The 13,495-nt window shown below is 38.8% G+C and overlaps 1 protein-coding gene across 1 annotated transcript in view; it reads left to right on the plus strand.

Moving 5' to 3' along the window:
• The window catches only part of tmeff1b (transmembrane protein with EGF-like and two follistatin-like domains 1b), a 28,922-nt gene extending 24,482 nt beyond the window's left edge, over positions 1-4,440 (plus strand). The window contains exons 5-10 of the mRNA XM_036592627.1: positions 165-264; positions 2,247-2,395; positions 2,584-2,640; positions 2,879-2,999; positions 3,389-3,550; positions 3,661-4,440. Of these exons, the coding sequence (XP_036448520.1) occupies positions 165-264; positions 2,247-2,395; positions 2,584-2,640; positions 2,879-2,999; positions 3,389-3,550; positions 3,661-3,718 (647 nt within the window). The 3' untranslated portion in view covers positions 3,719-4,440. The remainder of the gene's footprint in view (positions 1-164; positions 265-2,246; positions 2,396-2,583; positions 2,641-2,878; positions 3,000-3,388; positions 3,551-3,660) is intronic.
• Positions 4,441-13,495: the final 9,055 nt, after the last annotated feature.

Genomic DNA, 13,495 nt, shown 5'->3' on the forward strand with positions numbered 1-13,495 from the left:
AGCAAAATTAAAAGTATAGAGACAGTCACATTAACAAAATTCATTCATTACAACATACATTACTGTGCACATACTGTATTGTTTACGTATTGTTAAAATCTTCATATTCATGCAATGTGTAATAGTTCTGTATAACCAAATTTTTGGTTACCAATGTCTTATAGATGATGAGGGATCAGGCACAGATTCAGGAAAGAAACTCAGTAAATGCAGCAACTGCAAGTATGGCGCTGAATGTGACGAGGATGCCGAGGATGAGGACTCGTGAGTGTCTGACATGTTTTATTTATTCATTTATCTTAAAGTTACGGTCAGGGTAGGTATTTCATTTTCATTCAATTTATCAATACTTCCATTGGTTTTGGAGAGGAAAACTTTTAAATATTTCAATTTCACTTTTCCACTTTCCAAGGCCATTTGAATATTTGTTTGCCAGTGAACTCCTGCAGTGCACCTCATAATGTAGGGGATGAATGTGTGTCCCACCTAGTTTATCTCTGGTGTTGTTTGTTATGAAGTAGTGCTGGACAGTAACTCCTATTTTAATACCTTAAAACCATCTCCAAAAATGACCGTGGTATGGTATTACTGGGGTGCAGCGGGGAGCGGTTATAATGCTTCTTGCCATCTTGCCTAGCATTATTTCAAAATCGAAAATAAAGTAGTTCACTTTACACGGATACCAAATAAGGGAACACAATGCACAATTTTCAAGCTATCATTCAATTAATGTGTATTGAACACATGATAAATGTTAAGCAGTGCTGCTAACTAGGAGAGAGGAGCTGGTTAGCGTTAGCTGCGCTAGCATAGCCCACCACAGAACATGTGTAATTCTGGCTAGCAAAATCACTGACACAATTTTCGATTATTAAAAATTATGATCGAAACCTGAGAGAGTGAAGTTGAGCAACCAGTGAAGGGACAGAAAGGTGTTTGGATCTGTAGCCTGATAGGCTACCTTAACGTTAGCTTAGCGAGCAGGCTACAGACCCAAACAGAAAACTGGTGCAGTGTAAGTAGCCATCAGTAAGCCGATATCAAACCTGTTATGTAGTGTTTGGGAGAGAGCTTAGTAAGCAGGCCAAACGTGCCACAACACAACACAGGCTTGGTTGTAGCTAACTGAGGCTAAAACGAGTGCTAGGGAATAGCGCAAGGTTGAGTGACTGGCGTTAGAGTAAAAGCTGAAATGGAACGATACACGTAGCTTTTTGCTGTGGCTGAACTGCTATCAGGCTTAGTTTTTCTGAGGTTTTTCCTGGCTCTGATTTCCCTCGTTTTCTGTTAGTGAATGAGTTTTTATACTTTCTTATGTGGAAAAGAAATTTGGCACATCATAATTTTGAAATACTGTCATCATTTTTAAATATTCTCATTGTTTTTACTGTGTTACTGTTATACCACTCAGCTCTGTTATTAAGGAACTGAATGTTCTGATTGTGTTTATATTTTATATGTTTGTTACAGAGCAAATTCTAATGTACATTTTAAACCTAACCAGTTTTTGCTCCACTTGGATTTACCGTTGCTTTGAACAAACTGTTACCCTGTGTTTCAAGCTAAAGACAGTGGCTGACACTGAGCTACATGTCAAAAGAGTGTTACGTTTATCAAACAACTTCGCGTTTTTCTCGATCACAAGAGGATTTTGTGACATTGAATAAAATCAAATCAGAATGCTGTTCAGACTAGAATCATAAATTACTGCAGTTTTTGCAAATAGTAAATATTTTCACATTTAATTGAAAACTGTTGCATGTTTTCAATGCATTGCAACAGTAGATTAGTTGCTAAAGAGTATTTTGAATTGTGGTCATACTACAGAAATGGAAAGAGTTTTGATGAAGTCTGTTGATGTTCGATTTTACATTCTGAACTGATGCAATGGGTTAAAGAGTTTAGCAACACAACGATGGATCCAGGAAGCTAAATAAAATAGTATGTATCATTCAGTTAATAGTGCAGTTAATGGTATCGGCCTGTATTGGCACAGCTGTGCCCCTTTTCTGGGTAGTTTAACTGATCATGGACTGTTTTCACAAAGCCATTTGAGTGCTGTTCCAACAGTTTTGCTCTTACAGAAACTTTTAAGTGTATTATAAAGGAGAGCCACTAGAGGACACCAGGTATTAGATGGAAACTTTAGTAGAGTTTCTCTGTACATTGTTCCAGTCAACCTTATTTTTAGGCCCAGTTTTGCATTACCCATAACTTGACTCTGACCCCTTTTTGTTGTTTGGCAGGTGCTCATGTAAAATTGATTGTAGTGGGCATAACGAGAACCCAGTGTGTGGTACAGACGGAAACTCCTACAACAACCCATGCCTTGTACGGGAGGCTTCATGTTTGAAACAGGAGCAGATAGATGTTAAACACCTGGGAAGGTGTCCGGGTAAGGTCAAGGTTTCAGTTATTATTTCCAACATGATTGCTATTCTAATGGCATATAACATAGTACAAATCAACTTTATTATATCAAGACACCATACAGACGTCACTTTGTCATGCATATTTTCATTTGGAGCTTATATTACTGAGCATTTCTTAGCATTGACTAAACAGTGGCATGTCCTGTTTCAGACAAAGAAAAAGGAAAAAAGGCCGATGATGGACTGTCCTACAAGCCGGACTTTTTTGGTAAATTATTACTAATCAAATTAGTGTATTTTAGGTTTTGTCATACTGATTCCAGAAGAGTAAGGTCAGGTTTATTGTGCCCTGTGGAAGGTGCGCAACTTGATCACTGCCTGCCAGTGTTAACTGCAGTCACTATTACTGTGCCTGCTTTCTAAACCAGAAGTGCATCAGTTCTATAAATATATAAATACATATGAACATATGTTGATATGAAATTGAATTTGTTTTATAAATATAGACACAGCAGACCCAGGAGAAGGAAAAGGATATGGCTGGATGCCAGTTCCCTGCACAGATGATTATGTCAACTTTTGCGTTCACGGCCAATGTGAATTCAAATATGGCATCGCCTCTTGTCGGTAAGCACTGGGATTTAGGACTGGGGTATTGCTTTGTCCAGGACTTTGTAAACGAGGCACTGCTCCACAGTATATTTGATAGGGGTGCCACAAAGAGTCCTTGATTGATCTGATAGAAGGACCATTTTAGTTGTCTAAGGAACCGTGTTTGTAAATGAGGTGTGAATACCTTCACATAATATGAAAGCTTATTTAACAATTTAAGGGATCTTTGTACAACTTTTAAATTAAGTGGAGGTTATTTAAACATTAAAAGGTTTTTAGGGAACCAAAAGTGGTTCTTCTAAGGAACCATGCAAGAACCCTTTCTGGCACCTTTGTTCACAGTGGGACGGTGACAATATCAACATAGCGCTCATGACTGAAGTAACTGTTATGTATTTCTTCAGGTGTGACTCTGGATACACAGGGCCACAGTGTGAGGAGGTTGCTGACTTTAATATCCTGTACGTGGTGCCCAGTGGTCAAAAACTGCACTATGTACTCATAGCTGCTATCATTGGAGCTGTGCAGATAGCCATTATTGTGGCTGTCGTCATGTGCATCACCAGGTTAGTGATGAAACTATGCACTTAAATCCAGCATTCAGATCATTAAATGTGATCCCTCAAAAGAAATGATCAGTGGTCAACAGTTTTCTCTGAATTCATTTTCTTTACAGGAAATGCCCTAAGAATAACCGAGGACGTCGGCAAAAGCAAAACTTCAGGATGATGTAGCTTGTTTTTATTTGGCCTTTTATACTTTTTGTACCAGGTGGATTACATTTCTATGTACTTTTTTCCTGTTTCTTTGTTTTTCTTATCTCTGGACAATAAGGTTATCCTTCTGTTTTATTTTATTACATTTTATTTGGATGGTGCCTTATTGTTTCTTTTCTTTTGGACATTTTAGGAACTTGTCAGTGGAAAGCACTGCCAACTGAATGAGAAAAGCCAGCTCTTTATGTACATTTTTCTCGTTGAATTTGTTGAATTTTTTTGGTACCCATTTTTGGTAAATGTTAAATGTAACTCGGCACACAGACTGTATCACAGAAGCAGATGTCCTCCTCTCTTATAGAATGTGCTTCTTACAAGAAATATTCTCTTTCAACTGCCTTCTGCCTGCCCTTCATGGTTTTTTTTTCTTTAGCAAATCAAATGCAGCTGAACACCAAATGCAATTGGTTATGTACGATATGTGCGCCGACAAAAAAGACAGCGTTTAGAGTTTCTTTTAAAAAAGGAAATTCCGGAAAATGGAATGCAATGTGGTTGATTAGCTAATCCTGTCATGTGGAAATGTTTGTAGATTTTACATTCAAATGTTATTGGTGTTGTTATTGTTGAAATGATCATTGTCATTAATTTAATTCTAGGCACTGCATATCGCATGACCTGTGAAACTGTGTCCAGTGATGTAGATTTAATAGAATTAAATTCTCTCTTATGAATCTTTTTTTTATCTTTTCTTGTGATTCTACACTTGACATTGACATTAACGTTGGGGTATTGAATATGAGACTGAAGGCAGCTGCAGTGGTGCACCTTCTATGGACCGTGTTTCCCCCAGACTTCAGATCATAACTGTGCTTCCACTACATAATACTACACAAGGCTTTTCCGTGCACCTTCCACTCAACATGCCATTACTCCTTCTACGATGATCATACACAAGCATATGTTCTCTTGTTATGCTGTCACATTTTTTGCAGCATTGCTTTAAGTACAAGTCCATAAGTACTTGTCATTAAGTAACTGCCTGTGGTGTTTCATTATTCATTCTACCGTACCGCACATTTACTCGTCCCATGATTACGTCTACTAGTGATGTTGTGTACGTGCCAAACCTTAAACAGGTAAAGGCTCAGCTCACAGAGCTATGAGCACCATTTTTGTTAGCATAGATACAAGTAAACACAAAATGCAGCTGATGATCATTCCATTTTTTTGAAGATAAAGATATGTTCAAAACCTATGTCACCTCTCTAAACCTAACTGGTTCTGCCACCCTTGGTAGAATTGCAGAATTATTTTTAGATTATTTTTAAGTCAGCTACACTGGAGGGTTTTCAGCCATGACTGCCTCTTTAGGTTTTTGCAACAGCATCTCAATGGAATTTAGTCAGGATCTTGACTTAGCCACTCCAAACCTTAATTTTCTTTCTTTTGAGACCTTTAGAGATGGACTTGCTTGTGTTGTCAAGAAGTCGTCCAGGTCCTGCAGAAGCAAAGCAGCCCCAGACCATCACACTACCACCACCATGTTTGACTGCTGGTATGATGTTCTTATGGTGGAATGCTGCATTAGCTTTATGCCTAATGTAACGGGAACCACGTCTTCCAAAAAGTTCCACTTTTGACTCATTAGTCCACAGAATACCATCCCAAAAGTCTTGGAGGTCGTTTAGATGTTTTTTGGCAAACATGAGACAAGCCGTTGTGTTATTTTTGTTCAGCAGTGGTTTGCCCTTGCAACTCTCTCATGGATGCCTTTTTTGCCCAGTGTTTTTCTTGTTGTGGAATCATGTACATTGACCTTAACTGAGGCAAGTGAGGCCTGCAGTTCTTTAGATGCCTCCTGGGTCAGTCGTCTTATGTGCTCTTGGTAAAATTTGGCAGGCTGGCCACTTTTGGGAAGGTTCACCACTGTTCCAAATTTTCTCCATTTGTGGATAATAGCTCTCACTGTGATTCCCAGGAGTCCAAGAGCCTTAGCAGTGGCTTTGTAACACCTTCCAGACTCGTAGATTTCAGTGACTTTTTCAATGACGTTTTGCATCTGAACAAGGCATCATGTGGTGCTTTTTGAGACCTAGCCTGCTTCACATTGCTAGACAGGTTCTATTTAAGTGATGTTTAGATTCATCAGGTCTGGCAGTAATCATGGCTGGATGTGGATAGTGAAATTGAACCCAATGGTCTATTGAATTTGGCTAACTGGTTGTAGTTTGATGATCTGAAACACTCAAGCGTGACAAATAAGCAAAAATAGAGGAAATTGGGAAGGAAGCAAATATGTTTTCACAGCACTGTTCGTAGTAGCAGGTATTGTACTCAACAGTCCAGTTACTGTCTCTCTAGTGTCCCCTACAAATTTAATTGCTTTTGGGGTCCTCAGTTAGACTGCATGTCGAGCATTGCCTTCATTTCTTCAAACCACACCAGGAGGGTTCTCAATGCGTTGTTTTGTGAGGTTTGTATAACCAGAAAGACATTTGAAAATTCCACTTGCAACTGAGCAACATCTGCTGTCTGGGATGAAGAGTTGGTCATTACAGGGGACCAGAGTGTGACCTCCAGTCATAATTCATGTCTCTAAAATAAATAGGTCAAGGGGGTAGATTTGGAGTGCATTCCCTGTATTTGTGCATTGAAGAAGCACCCCTGATTCTGCTTGTTTTAATCAGTTAATCTCTCTTCGACAACCGATCGTGTGTGTTCCTGCTTCGGTAGTACAGTAATTCAAACGGCCTTCTCATCCTGAAAACAACAGGGGTTGCAGCTGCAGCTGTGTCCCTGTGAACCACCTCACCCTTACCTAATAAGCTCATTTGGAATCAGGTATTGGTGGATTGTGGATTGGTTATACCTAAATCTGCCCAAGGCCTCCCTTTTGGATACTCTGTACCTTTCAAATATGTACCCTTTTGAATACATGCTGGTATGCTGTATGTTCCTGCTTGATCAGGGGAAGTGTGTGCCACAAGGGGGATCCAGACCAGCAACTCTACTTCCATAAGCCGGCTCTGGTCCTGGAAAAGCCCAGACTCCCAACGGTGCTAACACACCTGCCCTAACTTACCCTAGTCCTTTTGGTACGCCTTACCAACTGGTACGGCCCTATATGGGGAGAGACGGGGGAAAAGAAATGAAGAGCATGAGTTTAAGATTGAGGTTTTGGAGGGTGTGCTCCTCGTTTCCTCCTCCAGCTGAATGGCATCATTTAGCAACACTGGTCAGTGAATCATGACGGGTCAGTAGCACTGGACCCACATACTGTTCCAAATCCATGATAATAATTATGATTGGTGTTTCAGTCCTCAAATGACAGCCTTTATCGACGTGTTGAAAACGTTCCAGAGCAATTTTAGCGTTCCCTATTTCATGGAGTTCAGGTTGCTGGTGTATATATATTATTTATCTTGCTCATATCATTATTTTCAACTAAAATGTGTTGTGCCCTGCTCTCCTTCACTCTGTCTACAACAACATTTGAAAGAAAGTGGTGGTAAAACCTAAAGATGCTCAGGTCATAGGCCCTTAATATGCGAGCCAGCTGCATCTGATCTATTATTGAATAGATATAAATTTTGTTTAATTATAGTGTCTAGATGTAATAATAAACTGTAATGCAGGATAAGCAAAAAGAAACAATTTGCCTAACAATATCTACAGTTTTCGTGATTAACCAGTGGACAGAAGGCTTTTGGTTGAATGCTTTGGGTTAGTAACTCATTCCAACAGGTGTTTTCACACTTTTTTATTACCCCAAAGTCCTTTATTGGGGAGGTAATAAACCTACAGACCATTGGCTGCTCTGGGGCTTAATCAGTGTGAAATCATATGGAGTATTTGTTATTTGGCATGAAAGGTTTAATACTAAATATATTCTCTTGAGACTCTGTCGACTAAGGGCTTAATGGAACTTTTCTTGCCAATGACGCGTCAAAGTATGCAGAGTGGCCTATTGAACTAGAGGGACATTGTTGACTGAGTCAACAGCTCCATTACTGTTACATATTGGCTGACATTGGGGATCACATGTATCGCATGAGTCAAAACAGAAAACTCCAGCCTCTGTAACATCCATAGAACAGTTTCCCTTAGAAATTTTTTATTTATAGACAGCATTGCTTGTTTTTTCACTGGGCATATTGGAGGAAATAACTTTACCTGCAACACTGGTTGATGACCCCTTGCAGGAGAAACACAGCAAATTCAATCTTCACACCATGTTGTGCAGTTTAGGCCCATAAGCTAACATAGCTTAACATTACATACGTGATATTTCAACTTGTACTCATTTTGTAGTGATAGCAGCCTTAGGAGAGTCATGCACGCTAGGCTAGTCATAGTCATGACAAGTTAGCTTAGTTAATAGCTATGCTAAAATGCCTAAAGAAACTTTATTTTACCAGTGTTAGTGCCTCACTCCACAACATTTATTACATTTAGTACCTCAATGAGCACAGCATTCTTATACCCTTTAAAAGTTCACTTAACACTCTTTACACTCAGCCACAAAGCGGTAGACCACACAAGATCACAGAGTGAGTGTGTAGCACATAAAAATCATTTATCTGCTGTTGCATCACTTACTACAGAGTTCCAAACTGCCTCTGGAAATCTAAGATGACTTTGCAATGCCAAGTAAAAGGTGGAAAGGTGTAAACCATGCCGACACTGGACTCTGGAGCAGTGGAAGCGTGTTCACTTAAGTGATAACTTGCGTTTCACTATCTGGGTTCAATGACAGGAGAACGCTACTTATCAGAATGCACAGTGACAACAGTAAAGTTTGGTGGAGGAGGAATAATCATCTGAGGCTGTTTTTCAGAGTGTGGGCTTGACCCCTTAGTTCCAGTGAAGAGTACTGTTAATGCTACAGCATATAAAGACTTAAGATTTAAGAAACTATATGTTTCTAATTTAATGGCAACAATTTTGAGAAGGCCCTTTCCTTTTCCAGCATAACTAGGTGAAGACTAGCCACTTCACTACATATACCTACCTTGTACCTACACTCATTTATCAGGTTCATTTACCATAGTACTGTAAGTGCACTCTATAGTTCTTGTATTACATACTATAGTCCTTCTGTTTCTCTGCATAATGTGTTAGCCCCTTTTACCCTGTTCTTCAGTGGTCAGGACCACCTCAGAGCAGGTATTATTTGGGTGGTGTCTCCTTCTCAGCACTGCAGTGACACTGACATGGTGGTGGAAGTGTTAGTGTGTGTTGCGCTTGCACGAGTGAATCAGACACAGCAGTGCTGCTGGAGTATTTAAACACTGTAAACTCAGTAAGAGGTAAGGGGTACTCTGTCGTGTATCTGCACTATATGTAGTCCTGTGTAATGTGTTGCTTTTGTTGTTGCACCAGGGGGCCTGATGAGCGACATTTCATTCCAATGTATACAAGTTATATTGAGGAATGACAATAAAGATCACTTGACTTGATTCTGTTGTCTGGTTACGGTGATACGTGAATTTAAATGGATCCAGTGTGGAAGGAAGACAGCTCTGTTTCATTACCAGTCGTTCAAAGCACTTCAAGGTGATCAGAGTGAGTGCTGCAGATCGGCAGTCACTGAGGCAAAATTCAGACAATTTCTTTTGCACAAGGATGATGGTAGTTGTTTTGAAGCACTCTGGGAAAATTGCCTGGCTCAGAAAAATGTTAGTTAGGACATCTGCAAGCTGGTCAGCACAACCCCTGAGCACCCAGCCAGGTATGTTGCTGGTGACAAGTAGCTTAACCATTAGGCTAAACAGCTAATTAAATAAGACATGCGCACAGCTCAAAAACTACTCCATCCACTGAACTACTAGCCTGTAAATAAATGTTTCAAACATTAAGATTGTTCTCATTCCCAGTATTGGTTTTAAGTGTGTTAGGTAGTCACAACAAACATATTTAATAGCTTAACAAGCACAAACAAACAAACAAACAAATAAATGAATGCATTCATTCATGTGTGGCTATATAAAAAATAAATATGTATTTATTTGTTTTTGTAGCTTTTAGAGAAAGAGCTGTTGGGGTAATGCTGACTGTTTCCTTTTCTGATTTGCTGTAGCATTTCTGAATTTGTTGTTGCGTTTCTGAATTCGGACATACAGAGTAGAATAAAGCCAAGTTTCTAAGTTCGCTGTTGTTGGAAGTCATCAAGGCAAGATACAGACATTTTCTTTGGCACAGGGATGATGGTGGTTATTTTGAAGCATTCTATGACAATTGCCTGGCTCAGAAAAATGTCGAAAAGACTGCAAGCTGGTCAGCACATTCCCAGAGCACCTGACCAGGTATGTTTTTGGACAGCAGCCTTCCGAGGGTCAACTCTGGAAAGAGTAGTCCACAATTTTTATTTGCTGTTGTGTTTTTTAATCTGATGTAGCATTTCCTGAATTTGCTGTTGTTTTTTTTTGTTGTTGTTTTTTTGGGGGTTTTTTTTGTAATGTTGTCTGATTTACTGCTGCATTTTGGTTTGCTTCTGTACTTGGGGGCTTCCATGTTTAATACTGAGTTATAATCCAATTTGGATTGTTATAATCTGATTTGGATCCAATTTTGATATGATAATTATGGCTATCAATAACTTGCAGTAAAAGCACTTCATTGTTGACGTGCAAAGTGGTAAACACTCTGATATATGTCAAAGATTGGGTTCTATCCACTGAAATATGCCTTGGTCTTCTGTAATATTTTCTCTTTGAGGAATGTTAACAAACTCTGAATAAATAGACCCTGCTTTCTGAGTGCGTCACTTGGTTTTTTGGGCACCCCTAGTGGCTACGCCCCTGAAAGCCGTCCCCTTTTTCCCCCTTATGGCCATATTGGTACCAGCATCACTAATAATAGCCAAAGATCATACTTCTAAATTGGAAAGATAGAACTAAATGATCTTCACTCCACTGGCCTAACAGGACATTTAACATTAGAAAAATCCCCAGCAGCCTTTTAGAAACAAGAGAAAATCATATACACACAACCCCCAAATATAAGAGCTAATTTTGATTAACAACAAAACTTCAGAACATGGGAATCACAAGATCATTAGTGTGCAACCTGCTGTTACATGTCATCCAGTCTTGTCGACCCTACATTGTGATAATTCATTGAGTATTGTCTTGTGTAATTGTGGATGGAAAAAATGATAACATTCTGGTATATTAATAATTTGATACATAATAAATAAATACACACATCCTCTCAGATCTTTCAGTAGGAATCATATGGAAAATGAAAGCAAGAATGTGTATGTTTGCAGTTTGCATACATTGAAATTACTACCATTCAAACAGCAGTATGGTGCACACGGCAAAAAAAAACAATCACGATGGTAAGTATGTATTGAGGTTTCCACTATAAAAAAGTGGTGATGAGTGATATCAAATGAATAAAGGATCCATGGGAATTAAGCAAGGTTCACTTGGCTCTTGCAGAACCAATGTGCAATTATATGCAGGCTTGAGAGCTAAGAATAGTCTGCAGCTGGTAGCATAATTTTAGATGCTTGGACAGCCCCTACAGCTCAAGGCAAGATTACAAGCCCTCAGGCAGGATCATCTTCCATTGGTTGCTAAGTGATTAAAACTGACAGTGACTGTAGAATCTGTTCTTATATCTTTGTTGCTTTTTAAAACTATTGCAATATTGTGTAATATTTCTGCAATTAGCAGTGGCATGTTGAAATATTTCATAGACTGATGTTCATAGGAGTCTTAGCCACTGAATTTATTAATGAAAATAGCTAAATTTCAAAACCTCTTATAAATTGTCAACTTTTAGCTTCAAAGCCAGTGTAAACATTTTCATTTGGTTAATGGATGGACACTAAATTGCAGTAACTTTTTATAGACTGCGTGCTTTTCAGTGTTGAACAGCTACAACCTGAAATCTTTGGTGTGTGCCTCTGACTTTTACTGTGCAATAAATTTACAACTGTACAAACGTATAACAGACCCAGTTCACACTTCAGTATTCAGCACAGCTTAAGTCATCATAGCAGGGAAAACATCACAGCAGTGGCAGCGTTTGCAAATGAGATCATAGACCAAGTTCTCCTTTGTAATGTCTCTGATGTAGAGGACTTGCTTATTTTTGTATTCTCATTATTTACTTTTTATGTATTTTTATAATAATTTATATAGTACATTGAACACTGACCTGGTCATTTACAACATTGGATACTGTACGAACAACATTAACACTAATAAGTGAAATGTACAAAAGATAAGTCACGAAATACAACCATACGCCAACGACTGTTTACTCCCAACCTGAATAACATGGACTATATTCTAGTAACATTAGACATTGTTGGGTAACCTGTGATGAAATCCTTAACTTACCTTTGTCATTCTAAAGGTTTGCATAGTTTGCTCCTCTCTAAAAATGAATTAAGTACATTCCTTACTGAGGTACTAAGGATGTTGAAATAAGCAAGAGACATTGTTTACATACTCATTCATAAATGTCACAGCTGCTGTAATGTTTTACCTACCATGACAACTTCTGTTGCGTCAACTGAAGTGTGAAAAGGGTCTACTTTGGACAAACCAGGGACATAAGAGACGAATCCACTGGGGGGAAAAAAAAGCTTGTGGGCTTAAAAGGGAATCTACATAATTCAATGAATGAGATGTAACAAAGTCATTCCGAGTGGTTTGATGTGAAATGGTGCATGGTAGAGAAACCTACTGACTTGGATTTCTTTACAGTGGTGGTGATAGGAACCAAGGGTCTCAATGTCTACAACCATTTATTATATTATATTAAAATACAGCCATTTATGTGCTATCCAAAACAACCAGTGAATTTACATATGTCACAAGTTTTTGTATAATGTTTTCTTTGAGTGCTATCTTGTGTTACGATGCTGCGAGATAAAACCTTTTCTCAAAACTATTTTAGGCATCAGGCAGTGTATTCATATGCATTTCAATGTAATAACTTTATGTGAGGTCACTTTCAGACACATTTAAAGGCTTTAGACTCTATCAATTTCTCTAGAATTGAGCCTTTCACATCAAACCACTCAGGATGAGTTTGTTTAATCTTCGTTAAATCTTACTGATTGAATTATGCAGAAATTTGACACTTTATAAATTCACGTTTATGAAGCTTCTACAGGCTTCATATATGTAAGTGGTGTAATTTTACAAGTAGACTCGAGTAGAGTGTCAGGACATATAGCTTTCAGTGAAATTGAGACATTACAACTGAAAGTATGCTGGCAAATACAGCATGTCCTCATGAAGATCTGTCTTTGTTCAGATGTCATGGTTTGGTGTTGGTTACAAGAAACAAAAACTCACTGTCATCTTGTCCCCACTAAACCACACTTTTTCACCACAATTTTCAGCTGTTTCTGTCAATCACGTTGGTACTACTTATGAGTTTGGACAGAATGGATATTGTACATTGTGGATTCGGCTATGCATATGAACAAAAAACAAGAACTATAATGGGAAAACCACCAGTGTAGTGGTAGAGATTGGCAGGGATTTACATGATATCAGCTACACACACATCTTAAAATGTCAGAGTGTCACCTTACTGGGGATATTTATAACTGAATTCATGTGGTGTTGGTTTAGAGCACCTCCCTCACCTCTCTCCACTCACCCTCTTTCTCAGTTGCTGTCTGTCTCTCTTCGGAGTTTAGAGTGGGTTGCTAACTTGCCTTTGAGCCCCTGAGCGCTCTGCAGGGTGGGGGTTTCATGATCTTCAGTCCAGTAGCCCAGTGAATCTCCAGTTGGAGGGACAACTAAGTGGCAAAGCTGATGA

This window comes from Colossoma macropomum, unplaced genomic scaffold (genome assembly GCF_904425465.1).
Source record: "Colossoma macropomum unplaced genomic scaffold, Colossoma_macropomum, whole genome shotgun sequence".
Lineage (NCBI taxonomy): Eukaryota > Metazoa > Chordata > Actinopteri > Characiformes > Serrasalmidae > Colossoma > Colossoma macropomum.